We start from the raw sequence: 21,235 nt of genomic DNA, 5'->3' as shown, positions 1-21,235 counted from the left end.
AGGTCTTTGATTTCCAGAGTGGTATAGGTAACATAGCCAGTCATGGCTTAAGGGCCCTAACACTTGCAAAATGCAGAGTAGGTCTTCAGTAGAAAAGAGAATTACAGAGTACATTTGGTTTAAGGACATCTCAAAGATTATTCAGTCCAACCTTCAACCCAGCACTGAAGGGTCAACAATAAGCCATGTTCCTACGCACCAGGTCCACATGCTGCTTAAACACCTTCAGAAACGGTGATTCCACCATTGCCCTGGGCAGACCATTCCAATGTCTGACAAGCCTTTCAGTGAAGACACATTTCCTAACATCCAGCCTAAACCTCCCCTGGTGCAGCTTGAAATCATTTCCCCTAGTCCTGTCATTTGACACTAAGAAGAGGCTGGCATGAATTCAGACTAAATACAGGAATATTAAGGCACTCAGATTATGTACTTCATGTACTGCTTCTATTCTCCTACACTAAATCCTCTAGCAGAAAATGTACATCAAGTTGGTTAATGAAAGTAGAACTCAGCTTCTGGTAGTTTTATATATCAACAAGCTCCACTTGGGAGCAATGGAACTTCCCTCACAGAAGAGAAGACCACTTTTGTTCAGAGATGAAGTCTAGAATAGTATTAACAGGAACACATTACCCATTCAACGTCAGAAATTACTTGCTCGAGAATTTACTCTTTTGACGATCTGTTCACTTGCAGTCAATATCAAAATTCTCGTGATTGATGGATATAAGAACAAACCTCTCACCAATATAAAATACAAGCATAACATTGATGGAGCTTTATTTGTACACTAGTACCATGACAGGGATAGCAACCTCCAGAAATTCACAGAGCTCAATTTCCAAAAGCGATACACTTAGATTTTCTTTATGGCTTGTCTGATGAATCCCTAACAGCACCATAGATAGGAGCAATTCCAATTGGAAGACTGAAATCTTCCCTTAGAGTTTTGTTGTAGTTTTCAGAAACAAACCTGCAATTACACAGGAACAAATATTACACACAAGTTTTTACCCATTCTGTCTGCAAACAAAGTCTGGATACAAGATACATAGAAATCAGTAGTTCTGACTTCAGGGCAATCACAGTTTTGATACCTTGAACTGCACTCCACAGCACTGACCATGAGAATCGTTTAAAATGACATGCAAAAAAACTACATCTCTTAAAAATTTGTTCTGGAAAAAAAACTATTCTGTTCATTTGACTATTTACTTTATCTATCCATATCAACACTTAACCTATAGCAGTAAATGTGTGGTCCATATTTATGACAATTAAGCAGAACTTCCATCTATGAGACTTTGATGTAGCATTTGCAAGTATTTGCTAATGAGTAGAGAAATATTACTCCTTTTGTGCACAAAAGAAAAAAAATACTTAGATAGGAACAATATAGAAAATATGATGCTGACTTCTTCCAACAATCCTAATTGCAACAACCTTAGAATAAACCAGGTTGGAAGAGACCTTCGAGATCATCGTGTCCAACCTATCATCCAACACCACCTAATCAACTAAACCATGCAACCAAGCACCCTGTCAAGTCGCCTCCTGAACACCTCCAATGATGGTGACTCTACCACCTCCCTGGGCAGCCCATTCCAATGGGCAATCACTCTCTCTGTAGAATTTCTTCCTAACCTCCAGCCTAAACCTCCCCTGACACAGCTTGAGACTTCATTAATTCAAAATTATTTTATCCAGATAAAGTATGTTCATTTTAAAGTTCAACAAATATTGTTTTTACACTAGCACCATGGCATCAAACAAAACAAATATATGCCATTTAAGTTCTATTTTGACGTACAGAACGACATGCAGTTTCTGACTTTTGTCATCCACACAAAGCCAACTCTACATTCTCAGTTCAGGAAATTTAAACAAAACATGTAATTCAGAAAACAAAACCAACACTAACCCTGTGTTTTAATTTAAAGCACCCATAAGTATAAAAATCTGAAAATACAGTGATTGTGTTCTTGTTCTGTTTAATCCATGTCAGTATTTCCCCATACAGACAATTTCCAATCTTTTACCTTGATTCAGAGAAATACTTCTACACATTCCTGACCCTGCACAAGTCTGGTGTACTAACTTAGAATCATCCTGTGCACTTTCCACACAGCTATATAAGAGAAAAACTACCTTTACAATATGCCTGTAATACTACAGCATTCAAATAGAGACGCTCAAGGCAGACATCGCTCTTAAGACTATTCTAAATCTTGGCTTAGAAATTAACTGGAATTCTCCCTTTACAGTCTGTCCACAGCTTAAATTCCTGTAACTGAATTTCCTCAGGCCTTCACAGTGCTAAAGAGTACCACAAATAAAAACATCTCCAGACATCACAAGGAAGAGCAAGTCTTTGTCTCTCAGAACATTAGTCAACCAACTCACGGAGCTAGCAAGAAATTTCCCTGGTGGACCAACTATTTGTTACAGAGCTTCCTCAGCTTTCTACTCATATATTCAACAAAGACAACCTCCAGATGCGGAACACTGGACTACATAGACTAGACAATTGATTTTTATCCAGTAATATTATTTTACTAGTGGTATTTTGTCAAACCGTTTTGGAATCAAAAGGGTTGTTTTCATATAACATGTTCACATGTAATTCCCAAGTAAGAAATGGACTACATGTCCTAGGTAAAACTTGTTCACTACAAGCAGCCTGTCCAGATCAATTCCAAAATAGAATTTGAGATCATATTCAGTATCTGTACTGCAGTGCAGTGCCTTAGAGAGGAAGGTACAAATGCTGCAATCTCAACCACACCACCCTGCACATGAGCTGTTAAACAGTGGTCTTGTGCCAGTCCCTAGTGAATCATCAGAAGCCACATACTGAGAGGTACAAGAAATATTTTTTTTAAATAAACATGGGTGAGCCAAAGCATTTGTCAGAGTTCTCCCCTTCTAAAATTGCTCCTAATATTCGAGATTGCTTTAGAGCATTTTCTTCAGTGCATTCTGGCAGCTGTGTTTGTATGTTTGATGACTGCAGCTACCAGAATCTAACATATTTTGATAAACCCCTTTAAAGAGAAGCAGCACATGAAAAGCATCACAGGATTGAAACAAAGAAAAAGCCTATTCTGTTTCACTGAGCAGTTCACATAACAGTTCTTTATATGTTTAGTTACTTATTTTACAATAATCTCCATATTTTGTTTTCCGGGTTCCTCGTGTGTCCTCTAATTCCACAGAATCTTCATTCAAGATGGCATCTATGCGTATGATTTTGTCAGATATTCAGTGACATTCACTGTCTAAATGCTGCCTTAAGGAATATCTGGAACAGAAATGACCCTGTAATCACAGAATTCCTGTCCCGGATATGTGACCACCTTCCATTCTTCATTTCAGAATGAAAACAACTTCTTTTCCATAAACCCCATTCTTTTATTATCAGAAATACTGAATCCCAGCACTGGGTGAAGAAGATCTTTTGCATCTCAAACATGAGTTCTAAATAACACTTAACTTGATTTAAAATTACTTTTCCACTGTTGCAAAGTACCCTTATAATTTTTCTGATGCTCACACTCAGAACAATTAAGTCCATGTAAAAAATAAGGCAGCACAGAATACATTTACACAAGCAAAAGATCCTATTTTACTGCAAGTTGCTAATTAAACAAATGGGGGGGGGGGGGGGGAAGGGGGGAACAAACATTAGAAGAAAGCACGCAGTGAAACACCTGCATTCCAATAAAAAAGGAAGAGGTTAAAAGGAGATAACCCCATGAGATCTGGGGAAAATGTGCTGCCTGCACAGATTTCTGAGAGGCGTGGTAATCTTCACTGTCTCAGAGGACAGTGAGAAAGACCATACCCTGTAAGTCTTACTTTAGCACATCCTGGTGACATCTCCTAACATAAACATCTGAAAGAAGACCTGCCTCTAACCTAAGGAACTCCACAACTCCAGAAAACATTCATACAGGTATCAGGAACATCACAAGATCAGACAGTTAAATTACACATTTAGGTACATACTGCTCCCAAAATTCAGAACACCTTTAACCAATATAAGATATATCCATAGGCAGTATTTTGTTGAAATTATTTTAAACCCATGATCAGCTTACCACCCCATTCCACATGAAGACCTTCTCTTATAGGGGTTCTGCACCACATAAAGCAGTCCTTGCATGTTTGCATTACGGAATATTTAGGCAAAAACATTTCCTCTTCTTCCCTGCAGCTGAACTATTTCCAATCTGGTCAAATTACACATCCTAAAAAGAAACCCGAAACAAACCAAAACAAATAAAACCAGGTAATTTTCTATTAACTATAAATGTTTTTAGATTCTTGAATGGAAAGCCTAAACAATGGGCACTTATTTTGGACACAGCTTTCTCTGTTACAACATTGGGAAAAAAAACCCTCTACAGACAGTAAGAGCTTCCCAGTCACACAACTAATAAAATCAAGAGGAGGACACTTGCTCCTCTTCACTCTTGCACAGCATGTTTGCATTCAGTGGGAGAAGTCAGGAGAATGTACTTCAAAGCCTAAAAACATCTACACATGATAAACATTATCTCCACCTGGAGTATTCCGTGAAGTAATGAGAGAGATCCATGTCTGTGGAGAAGCACGTAATTTGCAGGACTACAGATTTACTTGATAAGAAGTAAGAGCACAGAGTGGAATCTCAGTCTGTTGGAAGTTTTCTCAATGTAAAGACCGAGACTGATGCTTTCAGAATTCCAGGGCATTAACAAGTTATGTTGACTTCTCAAATTATATATTAAACTCAAATTGTTCACAGAACAAACAGAAATCCACCCTAGCAGCAAATTTGTAGGAAGGAATGTATAAAGCCACTATATCAAATACTAAAATAAAAGCAGCAGATTCAGATTGAGAAGAATCGTTAGGCAAACAGGAATGTGTGAAGAGTAAAGGAAAAAGAAATTACCAGTCAACATGTAGATGGTAAATACAAATTCAGTTTAACAGCTTAATGGAAATAAAGGGATATTTTTATTTAATAAAATCTCCTAGAATCACAGAATGATTGAATCACACAGTCACAAAATTATTGAAGCCAGAATAGACCTCTGAGATACAAGTCCAGCCTATGACCTAACACCAACACATTGACTAGACCATGTCACTAAGTGTCACACCCAAACTTTCCTTAAACACCTGCAGGGATGGCTACTCCTCCACCACCTCCCCAGGCAGTCCATTCCAGTGTCTAATTACCCTTTCCATGAGGAAGTGCTTCCTAACATCCAACCTAACCTCCCCTGGTGCAGCTTCAGGCCATGACCTCTTGTCTTCTCACAAGTTGCCTGGGAGAAGAGCCCAACCCTCACCTTACCACAACTCCACTTCAGGTACTTGTAGAGTGTGATAATGTCCGCACTGAGTCTCCTCTTCTCCAGGCTAAATAACCCCAATTCCCCCAGCCTCTCCTCATAAGACTTTCTCTCCAGTCCCTTCACCAGTCTCATCACTCTCCTCCAGACCCACTTTTGAAGTGAGTGGCCCAGAACTGCACACAGTACTCAAGGTGAGGCCCCTGAGCACAGGGGCAGCATTACATCCCTAGTCGTGCTGGGCACACTATTCCTGACACAAGCCAAGATGCCACTGGCCTTCTGTGTCACCTGGGTACACGGCTGGTTCACATTCAGCTGGTTGCCAACCAGCACTCCCAGGTCCCTCTCTGCCAAACTGCTCTCCAGCCACTCATCCCCTAGTCTGTAGCACTGCATGCGGTTATTGTGGCCAAAGTGCAGGACCCTGCACTTGGACTCGTTAAACCTCATCCCACTGGCCTCAGCTCATGGACCCAGCCTGTCCAGATCTCTTTGAAGTGTCTTCCTACCTTCCAGCAAATCCACACTACCCACCAACTTGGTGTCACCTGTGACTTTACCAACGGTAAACTCAACCCCCTCATCCAAGTCATCAGTAAAGATGTTGAATAGAACTGGGCCCAGTACTGAACCCTTTGAGACACAACTGGTCACTGGACACCAGCTGGATGCGGCACCATTCACAACCACTTTCTGTGCCTGGTCATCCAGCCAGCTTTTAACCCAGCAAAGGGTGCACCTGTCCAAGCCCTGGGCTGCCGGATGATCCAGGAGGAAGCTGTTGGAGACTCTGTCAAAGGCTTTGCTGAAGTCTAGGTAGACCACATCTAAAGCCCTCCCCTCGTCTACCAGGCAGGTCACCCAGTCATAGAATGAGATCAGGTTGATTAGGTAGGACCTTCCTTTCCTAAACCCATGTTACCTGGGCCTGATCCTCTGGTTGTCTTGTACATGCCACTGAATGGCGCTCAGGATGAGCTGCTCCATACCTTGCCAAGCACTGAGGTCACGCTGACAGGCCTACAGTTCCACGGATCCTCCTTTTGTCCCCTCTTGTAGATGGGCATTACACTGACCAACCTCCAGTTATCCGGGACCTCCTCAGTCAGTCAGGACCAGTGATAAATGATGGAGAGTAGCTTAGCCAGCTCTTGTGCCAGCTCCCTAAGCACCCTAGGATGAATCCTATCCAGACCCATTGACTTGTTAGGATCTAACTGGCACAGCAGGTTACTAACTACTTCCTCCTGGATTACAGGAGGGATATTCTGCTCTGCATCCCTGTCTACCAACTCAGGAGCCCAGCTGCCCTGAGGATAGCCAATCTTTTTGTTAAAGACTAAGGCAAAGAAGTCGATAAGTACCTCAGCCTTTTCCTTGTCATCTCTGCCTGCTCTCTTTTCAGCACAGGCAGGTCTTCCCTGCCTGCTCTCTTTTCAGCACAGAAACAGCCTGCTCCTGTACCTTTGTAATTTCATCCTTAAAATAAGTCCAGCCTTCCCAGGCCCCTTTGAGGGCTGCTTCCCAAGGGACATATTTCTCTTTATTTATTAAAATGGATATATTGTGTTTAAATTCCACGGTAAACTCTTAAGATGCTACAGTAGCTCTGCAACATCAGAAAGAGAATTTTAGAAAGATTATCAGGTCCTATCAAAAGAAGAAAAGTTTGAAAATTTTTGAAAAGTTCTATTTTATCTACAAAACTATTCATGAATGGGTCTGTCCCAAATTACAATAACTAAAAGGAGAAACTGCAGCAATTACCAGGTAACTGATTTCCAGTGCTTTTTACCAATGCCTTTCAGAAAGTTAGGCACATCTAATAGCTTTACAGAATACTAGTCTAAGCTTTTCAAGAATACATAGAAGGAAGAGTAGATCTAGAATGTCTTAAAGCAACTGACTTTTTCAAGTAATGTTCATAACTGTAACAGTATAAGGAAAAGTGGAGTAAAAATCACTAGTTACATATAACTACAGATTCAAGATTGAAAACTTCATGTGAAAAACTATTTTTTCGGGCCTTTCTTATTTCGCTACACAAAAGCCTTCCTTGTGCCTCACTTTACCATATTCAAGGTCATTTTACCACAGTACAACATTCTAAACATTTTTCAAGTATTATCTAAGGCTGAGTTTGCCAAATCAGTCCTAAGCCTGACGCACATTATCAGGCGTGCTGTTTTACATAACATGCCGCTGCTGTCAGGTGCTGTAGTTTAACATTACTGTATAAGTGCAGAGCAGTATTAGCATGCTCGCTGCTTCGCTCTCCCCATTAAGCATTCAGATAACAGCCTTCCATGAGCTAAGCTTAACATTCAACCCTGCAGTAACACTGCCAGTGTACAAGCCTTCCAGAGATGTTTACCAGTGAGAAGTAATAATAATAAAACTCTCATAAATTGCAATGACAAATTATCTTTCAAGGAAGTATTTTTCTGTTTTCTCGTTCAGTAACACCAACATTATAATATAAGTCATAGAACACTGAGAAGAAACAAAGTTGACAATCCTCATGCAGTGTTGCATAACACCTGTATACCCTGTAAAAACAGATTGTCTATGAATTCTCAAACAGAAACAGAATGCCTAACTATTATTTTATGGTTTCTGATTGAAATAAACATGATGACTGAGATACAGGATTCACAAGGATGCAAGCAGCATGTGAAAATGCTTCACCTATATTGTGTGGTGTGCTTTCCTCTCATTTTTAATGTATTTTCCCACAAGACATAGATTATAAACTTTTTGTAAATCAGACTGGACTAAATAAAAAAAGAAGCTAAGCCTTATCCTACAGTTTCAGCAATTCTGACAGGATTTGTGCACAGAACCATTGAAATGTACCCATCTGCAAAACTTTTAAGGATTGTGCATATAAACAGCACTTGGGAGACGGTCCAGAAGGTAAATAAATACTTAAAAAATAATAATCCAGATAAGCATAAAATGCAGTAGCCCTGATGTAGTACTTGAACAGAGAGAAAAAATGCTCTAGCACTCTAACATGCTTTCGACTGAAGAAAACAGAAGTAAAGAAAGGATGCTCACACAGCAACAACAAAAATGTATTAGTTTGTGCTCAGCGAGAAGAACGCCTTCAAGTTAGTGGGAACCTTGGTGTGGAGGGGGTAGGGCGGGAGGAAGGAGTGTTTTCTTACTCTATTTTTGCAGGAGTGTGACTGCAGCTTCTAAGCTGGCGAGGGCTGCTCGGTTAGTATCTGCAGTACGCGAACACATCGGCGAGTAAGCAGGCAGCGCGCAGAGGCGCATGTGGGGAGGCGGCGGGGGCGCGCCGCCCGTGCCGCTTGCCCACCGCCCGGCTGGCGCACTCCTCCTGCCCGGGGTCCCCAAGCCACGCCGCCGCAGAGCCTCACCCCTCCTGCTTATTCCGATATCGCCAGTGGAGCGAGCAACCCGTTACCGGTCCTCCGTCTGCAGATACGGAGGACACACGCTACTAGGCGGAGAGGGAATGGGCTGAGGTTCGGAGCTGACCCCGAAAGGACTCCCCCAGGGTAGCGGCAGCACAGCGCACCCGCCTCCCGCTGCCTCTCCTGGCTGCTACCCTGGCGCCGACAGGAGCAAACCCTCTCCCCTGCACACGGAGTCTCGATGCCAGCCCCCCGCCCCACAGCTCTCCTCAAGGCAAGCTCCAGGCGACAACCTCGCAGCCCTTCTCCCGCACAGCCCTATGCCCCCAAGCCAGCGTGGAGGTGAGGGAAGCAAGCTCGACACTTACAGTTCGCAGAAACTGGATCTCGTCCTCGCCCTCGCCCCCCTCGGCCATGGCTCCCCTTTCTCCGTTCTCCTGGGCGCTGCTCCCGGTGCCCGGGTGTGCGGCGGCGACGGTCACTCCCCTCTGGAGGCGGCGGCAGTAGACTCGCGGCAGTAGACTCACGGCTCCGCCGCACCGCGCCGGGGCAAGTGCGAGAGCAGCACTGCCGGCAGCCCCAGCCCGAGCCAGCCCCTGCTCCGAGCGGGGGGCGGATGCCTGTACGCCTGCAGCAGGTTAACAGCCCTGCCCGGCCGCCTTACTGCCAGTGCCTGCTATGAGGGGTGGGGGATGCGATTAACCGGGGGAGGAGGGGAAGGCGGAGCTCTTTGGCCCCCCCGTTGCTGCAGGTGATCCGCAGCCCGCTCCCTCCGCACAGCAAACCCACCGCCAGCGCCCCTTACTGGCTGCTCCGCGGAGAAGCGGCTGTCAGCTCGCCCGCCCGCCAGTCACCGCCACCGCCGCGGGGCCTCGCCTCAGGGGCTCGGCTTAGGCGGCTGCGGCCGGTCCCGCCCGCCCCGAACGGTCTGCTGTGTCACACGTAAGCTCACACGACTCGAGTCCTACCTATGCCTCAGCTCCTTTGGGAGCTATCGGACAGGCCGGCGTTGTATCTGCTGGGGCGAGTTTGTCCCTCTGGAGACGCAAAATGTGCCGCATTGAGAGGTACCTCAGGGAGGGAGGATTTCAACCGCTTTGCGAGAGTTCTTCTGCCAGACGACAGCACTCTGGGGGAGAAGTGGAAGATACTGGTCTCTAAACATCGTGTTGAGTGAGCTTAGTCCAAGGTGAATGAACAGCTTTCAGGTATAATTTATTTAACGAATACCTACCATGCTTTTACCACGGGATAAAGCAGTTTTGCCGTAGAATAGCTCTTTCCTAAGCATTTGAGCAGACCGTATCTTACGAAGGACACATTAATTATAGCAGTGAGAAAGCTAGGTTTCCGACAGAAATAAGTCTGCAACACATAGGAACTGCAGGTCTTCTAGCATTCATAGCACTCTGGAATAAATATATACTGAAGAGGCTCTGCTATGCGATGCAGTGGTTGTGAGTTGAACACAGTAGAGTGTCTTAAAAAGTAATAAAACTGGCACTGGATCATAGAGTAAAATGTGTGAGTGATGCGTGCCCACAGAAGGCTTTTGAAGGACCAAAACCAATAACCATCATAAAATCACAATAATTTTGGTAAACAGAACGTGTGGCTAGCATAAGAGAAGACATGACATTTCTTGAGATGCCAGACCCATAATCTGTAACTTTACACTGCTCAAGGACATCATGAGATGTATTAAACACTTCTGAGATTTTATCATTACTTCCAGCAGTAGAAAACCTGTCCCTCTAACAGACTGGAAATTGCAAGAGCAGCCAATACACATAAGGTCTCCAGAGTAAGTAATGTATAAGCATAACTTGAGAGTTATGACAGCTTAAGGATTTCCTTCATAGTTTCCTCTTTCCAGTTACTGCTGGCTTCAAGACATTTTTACCTCTTAAATTTACTCCTGATTGAAAATTATTTTTTTCTAAGTAGGATAAAATACTGACTTTTTTATATTACTGTAATATTCAAGCCTATGAAATACCCTTTCTTCCAAATTACAGACCCTTATTATGAGAAATACTGAGTTTGTATAACTTTAAAAAACTAGGTTCCATGAACAAATATAATTGTACTTTATCTCACAGAACACGTCAACTCTAATGCAACAGTTTGTGAACATGTTTCATATCGTTGTAAAGCTCAGCTCATGTGGTTTTACAGGACCAAGGTCTGGTTAGATCATAGAACATCTAGGGTCATTAACATAATGCATTAAACTTGAGTAGTAGATTAGATGTCTCCTTTTTTTCTGCATGTAAGGTAAGGATATGAGGTGATCCTTCTTTGGCAGGGGGATTGGACTTGATGGTCTCCAGACATCCCTGCCAACCCCTACCGTTCCATAATTCTATGAAGAAAAGGGGGGAAAATAACCTATAAATACTCCACTATGACATCAGTGGCTGAAACATTTTGTACAGTTTTCAGTATAACGTTATGACATAAATGAAAGCCATTCCAAGAACCTGGTGTTTAGCAAGACACAAACTACTGCAAACTACAGAAGATTCTCTATGCTAGGGCAGTAATATTTCTCTAATATGCAGATTGTTTGTGCCTGATGTCAGTGAAATGTATGCTGCATGTTTTCAGACAGCAGATAATTCTCTTTGTTCTTTCCCATGCATCCATTTTCATGAAATGGCTAGGAACATGTGTATGAGGGGAGTGATAAATACTAAATGTAGTTGGAAGCACAGCTTCTGGTTAAATTATTCATCAAGGACAAATATTCATATGTGCATACAGCATACACAGAATATTATATGTACATATGTGCAAAATACATATTAAATATGTATATAAAATGTATGTAAAGTCAGGACATGCACAGAAACACCAGAACAAGCTAAGTAAATCCCTGATATCCCTGATGGACATAGCTTTGATTTCCTCTAAATTACCTGCCCACACTAATCAGCTACAATGTATGTGCCCTTTCCACTCAAAACACACAGGCTTACTCTACCCACATGAAAAGATCAGGAACGTTTTGCAAATGGTCAGGATATTGTACTTGTGTGTCTAAAAGGAATGCATTTGGGTTGATATGAGGTTTTAATCAGTAGTTATGCTTAATTAAATAATTTTAAACATCTGATTGTACTTAAGTAGAAATAACATCATCGCTTTTGTCATGACAGGAAGTAATGCAAAGTTTGCACAATTGCTCATTAGATGAACTAGTAGGAAAACTAAGAGAATAAATATCCTCCATGGGTGGTCTTTGGAGGTGGAATTCAATGGGGTTACATCTTTCTGTGGAGATGTGGAAGAATAAGGCACTTTGCTACAGGACTGCCAGTGCCAAAGTTCAAGATGCCTATCAGCCCCATAGCATTTAAATTCGTGTTCCTCGCTTTTATGCTTATTTCAATCCACATTACATCTGATTATGCTACTGTTTCCCACAAGTATGAACATTTTTATTACCAGCTGAAAACCATGCTTTCCACAGAAAAAATGCAGAAAAAAAAAAAAAAAACCCAAAACATTTTGTACTTCTGCCAAAATCCCTTACTGACTTGGGAAGTTGAAGTTTTTAACACATCCTCTGAAGAATAACAAAAAGTTAGAGTGAGAAAATTTATTGTTCCCTTGCAGCTCTAATTGATGTTTTGCTAGCTAACTAGTTCTCTTATGACATGCGTGTAATATGTCTGTTCCTTTTTCATCTAGCCTAAAAGCAGTCTCCCAATTTTTCAGTCCAGAAGTTCTCTCACATTATGTGACCTGCTGCTTACTGCAGAATTGTACTTAGTGTGTTGTTCTTAAAATCCCATTTGAAATCTGCCCATCTCCATGCCTCTTTGTAATTGTCACTATAACATATAGTCTGAGTGCATTCGCCTTTGGACAGCAAGACTTTCAGCCTGAAGAAGAGAAGGCTCTGGGGACATCTAATAGTGGCCTTCCAGTACCTGAAGGGGACCTACAAGAAGGCTGGAGAGGGACTGTTTGCAAAGGCCTGTAGTGATAGGACCAGCTGCGATTAGAGAAGAGGAGATTTACACTACATGTTAGGAACAAGTTCTTTACCATGAGGGTGGTGGAATATTGGAACAGGTTGTCCAAGGAGGTAGTTGAGGCCCATCCTGGCAATAGTCAATGTCAGGCTCTACAAGGCTCTGAGCAACCTGATGGTTGGATATCCCTGCTCACTGCAGAAGGATTAGAATATAATTAACCAGTTTGGAAGAGATCTTTGAGATCATAGAGTCCAACCTATCATCCAACACTATCTAATCAACTAAACCATGGCCCCAACGCCCCATCCAGTCTCTTCCTAAACACCTCCAGTGATGGTGACTCCACCACCTCCCTGGGCAGCCCATTCCAATGGCCAATTTGCTCTTTGCATGAAGAACTTCTAGATGACTAGATGAACTTTGGAGGTCCTTTCCAACTCATATAATTCTATGAGTTGCTTGTCCCTGCAGCCATGGTTGATCAAGACAGTAGGAATGTGAGCATCCATTATAGGCCCTTACAAATTTTCACCAAAATATATTTCTTGGTATGGTGCAGAGGCAGTACAGCAGTGCTATCCCAGCAGAATACTGAACTGAACATAAATTGGCACTATTATAAGAATTTTAGTACTTTAATTTCGTACACTTTGATCACCTAAGGAAACTTATTATGATGTTAGAAAAATGCATAGCTATGATTGTATGCATACACTCCAAGTAATAATCTATGTAAAACAAGCGTTTGCTGCCTATAATATTAATCAACAAGTATTGCATTCAGTATTCAGTAATATGAATGGAACTCCCAGGTGTTTCTTTGTTTACTTCTAGCAGGATACACTACCACACATTTTTTTCCCTGCTTAGAAGCACAGAATAAGATAATGCAAATAAAAATTAAATGGTGCAAGATACTGTCCTTCTTTTCTCATGCTGTTTTTTCTTGCAGCATGTCAGACACTTCAGCCAGATATCAATCTTGAAAACATGTTATTCTAAATACTATAAGACTAGAGAAATTGCATCTCTTATGGCATATCATAAATCAACACCACTGTGGTCAGTGAAATAGAAGCAGTGTAAAATCTATGCCAGTTTAGGTCCCAAATGTGCTTGGAAATGAGAACAAAATTAGTAGACCCAATTCAACATTGAATTTAAAATGAGATTTTATTGCAGATTAGCACAGTTTAAAGAAGCACAATTATAGCTAAGACCACAAAGTTATGTGCTTATCATGATTACCCCAGAGTTCAATAATATACTGCATTTTCTTTGGTTAATGCTAATCCTGAACACAAAAGATACAGTATAAATGTCTGCATGTCTGTCATTAAGTATATTTCCTGTATTTCATATATAGAATATATGCAAGAATTGACCTAGAAATACAGTGTTAAAATAAAATGCAGACAGTGAAGATTTTCCTCTTTCATAAGTAAGCAAAGGCAGCCTTCTTGCTTAATTACAGAAGAAATCTTCCCCAAAACTGCATTTTGCATTTGGACACATACAGTCATTTTCTAAGATCTTTTCTGTTACTTTACCGTCTGTTGTCAGCAGCAGCTAGTCAGCTCATGCCTAACTGTAATCTGGAACATGGCTCTGGCAAAGTCTGGAAATCTACACTTCTCACCCTACACCAAGAAACTGTCACTATCTGAAGCATCCTTCCTGGCAAAGCTCAAAGCTTTTCATCTCTCTTTCCATTATTAGGGGGGTAGGGCGGTGGTTATCAATATTAATGAGGGGCTATGGATCTTGTGTTTAGATTTTGGGGGATAATAGTTTGCTTAGATTTTCGTGTTCTTGCCTCCTTTGAGTTATTAATGCTCTTTTAATCTTTTTCTAATGTACTTTCTGATAAATTCACTGGAAGCTGTGGGGAGGCATAAACTCAGAAGAAATAAGGCTTTTAAAGGCTCTTTTTAAAACTTTTCCCCTTTGGTCTATTTGGCAGCATTCATATATTAGGTTTCTAAATATTGGTGATATTTGTTAAAAGAGCACACAAACCACTATATTCAGAACAGAATTTCTTGTAACATCTTGTAACAGGTGGTATCACGATGTATCTATATACTAGTAGTATATGGTTATGATGTATTTATACAGGACAAGAAGATGTATACATATATAGGGCAAGATGAAACAGTTTAGATTGGATATTAGGAAAAATTACTTCACAAATAACTTTGTAAAGCATTGGAACAAACTGCCAGGGATGTGATGCAGTCAGCATCCCTGGAGGTACTTAAAAGATATGTAGACATGGTGCTTACAGACATGTGTTAGTGATGAACAGAGCGAGCTGGTTTAATGGTTGGACTTGATGATCTTAAAGGTCTCTTTCAACCAAAACAATTGTATAAGGATATATGCATTACACTCTCATTTATTGACAAATGGAGATGGTGATGGTGATTTCTTCAGCTAGCATCCTTGCAATTGAAATTCCATCTCTCTTTAGCCAGTGATAAGGTAGGTAATAGGATGGTAATTCTAATTTTATTAAAAATTTGTGTTAACCATGTGTTAGTTTCAGAAATCAATGGGGTCACAAATACTTTGAGATTATTAAGGTTTCAAGGCATTTCAAAAATCTTTTCAAGTAAGCATCTAGATATACAGTGTTCCTGATCTGCTCTGAATGACTTAGTACCTGAGGACCTAAATAACTTCCTGGTACAAACGGGGAATTCACCCCTTCTTCTTATTAACCTCCAGTAATCTGATGTATAGTTTTCCGATAAACACCCACATAATATCTAAAACTAGGAAAACTTCATCCCTTGTCCCTACAATGACCATCTTTGCTATGAAGTCCAGATGTGTGGTATTTAACAATTCATGTTTCTAAAGAAACAGGCAATTTTCTGTGAGAATTTTTAGTTGCAACAGTGCTAACTCTGTAAATTGAGGAATGCAAATCATTCCTAAGAGATAGGTCTGTCTCAAAAGAAATTGTTTGAGAAGGCAGGTTTTTTTCACACTTTAATTTTCAAAGAATGACATTTCAGTGATAAAGCAGACTTGCATGTTTTTTTTCTGAGGAGATAAGATACATTTTTTTTTCATGGCTGCTGAGACAACTGATTGTATACAGGATGAAGAAGAAAAAGCAAGAGTAGACAGCACAAATGCTGGGAACAGCACAAAATTTATCCTGGGATAAAATTACACAGTATCACAGTATCACCAAGGTTGGAAGAGACCTCGAGGATCATCGAGTCCATCCTGTCACCACAGACCCCTGACTAGACCATGGCACCAAGTGCCACGTCCAATCTCCCCTTGAACACCTCCAGGGATGGTGACTCGACCACCTCCCTGGGCAGCCCATTCCAATGATGAATGACTCTCTCCGTGAAGAACTTTCTCCTCACCTCGAGCCTAAACTTCCCCTGGCGCAGCTTGAGACTGTGTCCCCTTGTTCTGGTGCTGGTTGCCTGGGAGAAGAGGCCAACCCCTCCCTGGCCACAACCACCCTTCAGGTAGTTGTGGAGAGCAATGAGGTCACCCCTGAGCCTCCTCTTCTCCAGGCTAAACAATCCCAGCTCCCTCAGCCTCTACTCATAGGGCTTGTGTTCAAGGCCTCTCCCCAGCCTTGTTGCCCTTCTCTGGACACGTTCTAGTGTTTTGATGTCCTTCTTAAACTGAGGGGCCCAGAACTGGACACAGGACTCAAGGTGTGGCCTAACCAATGCAGAGTACAGGGGCACAATGACTTCCCTGCTCCTGCTGGCCACACTATTCCTAATACATGCCAGGATGCCATTGGCCTTCTTGGCCACCTGGGCACATTGCTGGCTCATGTTTAGGTGGCTGTCGATCAGCACCCCCAGGTCCCTCTCCGTTTGGCAGCTCTCCAGCCACTCTGACCCCAGCCTGTAGCTCTGCATGGGGTTGCTGTGGCCAAAGTGCAGCACTCGGCACTTGGACTTGTTGAATGCCATCCCATTGGACTCCGCCCATCTGTCTAGTTGGTCAAGGTCCCTCTGCAGAGCCTTTCTACCCTCTAACTGACTAACATCTGCCCCTAACTTGGTATCATCTGCAAATTTGCTGATGACTGACTCAATCCCCTCATCCAGATCATCAGGGAAGATGTTAAAGAGGATGGGGCCCAGCACTGATCCCTGGGGGATGCCACTGGTGACTGGCCGACAGCTGGATGTGGCACCATTCACTACCACTCTCTGGGCTCGGCCCTCCAGCCAGTTCCTAACCCAGTACAGAGTGTTGCTGTCCAAGCCTCGAGCTGACAGCTTAGCCAGCAGTTTGCTGTGGGGGACGGTATCAAAGGCTTTGCTGAAGTCCAGGTAGACCACATCCACAGGCCTCCCCACGTCCACCAGATGGGTCTCCTGATCATAGAAGGTCATCAGGTTGGAGAGGCAGGACCTGCCCCTCCTAAATCCATGTTGGCTGGACCCAAGCCTTTGGCCATCCTTCAGGTGCGCAGTTATTGCCGCCAGGATAATCTGCTCCATCACTTTCCCTGGCACTGAGGTCAGGCTGACTGGCCTGTAGTTTCCAGGTTCCTCCATCCGACCCTTCTCATGGATGGGGACCACATTGGCCAATTTCCAGTCATCTGGGACCTCACCGGTGAGCCAGGACTGGAGGAAAATGATGGAGAGTGGCTTGGCCAGCTCATCTGCCAGCTCTCTCAGCACCCTAGGATGGATCCCATCCAGTCCCATGGACTTGTGAGTGTCCAAGTGGTTCAGCAGGTCCCGAACTAATTCCTCATGGATTTCTGGGGCATTACACTGCTCCCTGACCCCGTCACCCAGCTCTGGAGGCCACTTGTTAACTCTCTGCATTACAGATATTAATCAGATACTAGCTGTCAAAGGTGATTGTTGGTAGATTCTGAAGAAATAACCAATAATTCTTGTGACTTCAGAGAAAATAAAAAGAATACTACTACCATGGGGAAATATTTACATTGCTTTAGAAGTTTATAAGTTAGTGATAAAATAAATGGTAATCAACACACAACTCCACTGGATCGACCATTCTTCAACTGAATATTCTTTATGTCAACAGTTGAAATGTGTCTTTCTCATAAATATTATGTGAGGCGATGCTGTAGTAGCCTCAAGAAGCTGCTTGAACGAAAGGAAAGAAAAAGGATGAAGTGGAGGAAATATTTAAGGTGTTTCAGTTTTAAATATTAAACCGGAAAACTGTGACATGATTAGATTAATGCCCTAATTTTTATCTTTCAGCTGCCATTTCTAGTACACTGTTTCCAGTGCATCATAACATAAAGTCTAAAACTTGAATATTCACGCAAAACACCACCAGGAATTGAAACTTAAACCTTGGATTCATAGCTAGTCATAATGCAAACATCTCTTCAGTTGTGATTATGACAACACAAGTACAAGATCACAACCATTACTCAGCAAACTGTTCACTTTGGAAAAAAAAGCAATTAATTTAGTTTCTTTCAGTCAGAAATTGTGTGTAAAGCAGTTTACTATATACTGTCATAACTGTTAAAAAAAGTATTCAGGATGTGGTTTTGAGAGTTATACACTTGTTTTTTACCTTAGGTTACTTCTTACTAGCTTTTGTGACGTCTGTGGTGTCATGTAAGTGACAGAGTATTGTTTCTGCTCCTTGGTTGTGTGACAAAGTCAGAAGAAGTAAAGTCAGTAAAGTCAAGTCAGTAAAATCAGAAGTAAAGCCTGTGCATAAGTACAAATAACCTTTTGCACATGACCATGCAGATAACTGTTAAAAAAAAAAAAAAAGCTGTTCCCTATGTTCTCATAGGATAAATCTTTAATGAGGCTGTTTCTTCCCACCATTATTTCACAGGCCAGTAAAAAACACAGGATCCAATATTTCACATTTAATTATTAATTTCTCAAATATAGGATAATTATACAGGGTGAAGGAGTTGGTTTTCTTTCTAATTATGAAATCATTCTAATGTCCTCTGCATGAGCTATTCTGCCTGGAAAGGCATGCATGAGCTATAATTTCCATTTGACATTAAAAGCCACAAATCTAAATACCACTGCAGTAATGCAGACAAAAAAAATGTTTGTGTCTTAACTCAAGATCAGTCTCTGTAACCATTAAGAGAAAGCTCCATGGTGGTAACAGAACCGAAACCACTGAGATTGCATTCCAGTCTCAAGCACTTAACTGTAGATAGAGTATCTGAACAATGATATATAAGTAAATAACCAACATTCAATTGCCCATTCATGAATATGATTAAAAAAAAATATTCATTAACACAATTGCAAACTAAAAGCAAATAGATTCATGCATTGAAAAACAATTGTCATTACAGAGGAATAGTAGAATTTCATAATTGGAGTCTTGTATCACACACTAAAAATAAAGGAAGGCATCAATAGTATTTAAGACATTCTTGCTTGAGCAGAAAATTTATATCTACTATGGCTCAGTTACTTTTGTAATTAAAAGAACAGTTTTCCAAAGCTCTGTGCAGAAACGATATTATGCAAATATTTTCATAGACACTTAGTATCTCATCATATAGCTCTGAAAAACACCTTACCTCTAGAAACTGGAGACTACATCTTATTTTGACTGTTTACTGAACAAAATAAGGAGAAATGCTGAAATGGAGCTGAATCAAAATCTATAGAGTATAATACTCTGAATTCTGAAAAGGAAGGATTGGGAGGTTTCTGTTACTATTTTAAAGACAGTTCACTATGCTAAACTGGGCCTAAACTCTGTGAAGTCAGGTTTCTGGTCACCTTCTGCGGCAAGCAAAGAATTGATGCAAACAGGAACTATGCAGTTCTTGCTTTATTTCCAGTCATAAATATTTGATCTTGGTTGAATCTGTTCCAGAATCTTTGTTGCAGTGTATTTGTGATAACAATGACTATATTATGTACACAGTTGTATTTTAATCTTGCTCAAAACTCAATGACTCTTTGCAGATCAAATAATACACTAATCATTCATTGTTTGAAAAATATTTCCCACCTCTTAATTGGATTGTTTTGTACCATCATTAAGATCTTAGATTTGTCTATTCAGTAGAACGGTTCACATAATTTTCTCTTCCCTCCTGTTTAGTTCTGCCTCCCAGTTCATGGATTCTGCTCTACTTTATATAGCTGAGACTGATTGCATAAGCAATGTTCCTTTGCATTTCCCAGAATATGGGATTTTACAAAAATCATTCTAACATTACGATCCATTCTTCTCACATGCAGGGACATTTCCCTGAGTGATAAGTGCAGACAAGCTGAATTGTTTTCTCTGCATCATCCAACATTCTTAACTAAGGTGCTCCTGTTTTCCAGGTTCATTGGACAGCAGAAACTGATATTTTTGTGACTGAAACAGCAAGTGAATATCAGATAATCTGTAAGATATTTCCCATCTTCATTTTTGCCTTTATTTGATCTTTTAAATCAATCACAATATTGCAGTATCTTTTCTTTCACTCCTCTTAGCGCACAGCTCTTTTTCTAGCAAATAAACATTGTACAGCTTGTTAACTATATTTATGTGACACTGCATTGTATGCCTCATGATACAGCAAAGTAATCACATTACAAAACGTATCATATGAAGTAACTATTGAAGAGTGTTGTCAGAGTCACTCAGAGCAGAATGATTTTACTTCATTAAAAGCAAGAGAATGACACTTACTACATTTCAGACCATCTTTTCTTTGAGGTTAATGAGGTTGTTTCAATAGCTTTGGAGATTTTATTACTTTAATTCAGTTGAGCCAACCTCCTAGTAATCACAGCCTGAAAAGGCCAGCTCAGGGCAGGATGCTTCAGTCAGGGTACAGCAATTGTTCTCAAACCACAGAAAGACTGCAGCTTCATCCAGACTCAACGTTTCTAACAGGCCAACAACATATTCCTCAGCAAGGAAGGGAAACTGCGCTGCAGTGTCACTCACTTAGAAATCAGAGGTTTGTTCATATATTTACAGCCATGTATATATGTATACACGTATGTGCATGTATACACGTATATACCTACCTGAAAGGAGGTTGTAGTGAGGTGAGGGGTTAGTCTCTTCTCCCTCAAGTTGCACCAGGGGACATTTAAATTGAATATCAGAAGAAACTTCTTGACTGAAAGAATTACTAAACACTGGAATAGGCTTCTCAGGGAGGTGGTTGAGTCACCATCCCTGGAGGCATTTAAGAGACCAATAGGTGTGGTGCTAAGGGACAAGGTTTAGCACCAGACTTGATAGAGTTAAAAAATGGTTGGACTCAATAATCTTAAACATATTTTCAAACCAAAAGAATTCTATGCTTTTATGATCCTATATATACACACCTGTATATTTACAAACTGTATATATATACATTTCTACATTTTATTTCAAAGCAGGCATGATTTCAGTCAAAATATTCAGCTTTACATTAAAGCAGACCCTCCAGGCTCTTCTGCACCTCATAAGTGGGTATTTTAATTGGCCAATTAACATTTGATTTTTTAACAGTACATCACGATTTCTGGCATTAACAGCAACA

At 41.2% G+C, this 21,235-nt stretch overlaps 1 protein-coding gene across 6 annotated transcripts in view; it reads right to left on the bottom strand.

Annotated features, from left to right (window-relative positions):
- Positions 1-9,388, bottom strand: part of RYR2 (ryanodine receptor 2) — a 405,629-nt gene extending 396,241 nt beyond the window's left edge. For all 6 annotated transcript variants that reach the window (XM_068155143.1, XM_068155152.1, XM_068155161.1 and 3 more), the window contains exon 1: positions 9,103-9,388. In XM_068155143.1, the coding sequence (XP_068011244.1) occupies positions 9,103-9,150 (48 nt within the window). In that variant the 5' untranslated portion in view covers positions 9,151-9,388. The remainder of the gene's footprint in view (positions 1-9,102) is intronic.
- Between the last annotated feature and the right edge of the window lie 11,847 nt (positions 9,389-21,235).

Source organism: Melanerpes formicivorus, unplaced genomic scaffold (genome assembly GCF_026170545.1).
Source record: "Melanerpes formicivorus ecotype bairdi unplaced genomic scaffold, bMelFor1.0.p_v2 SCAF_2, whole genome shotgun sequence".
Taxonomy (NCBI): Eukaryota; Metazoa; Chordata; class Aves; order Piciformes; family Picidae; genus Melanerpes; species Melanerpes formicivorus.
The sequence above is the reverse complement of the archived record's forward strand: the minus strand, read 5'-3'. Positions and strand labels throughout refer to the sequence as shown.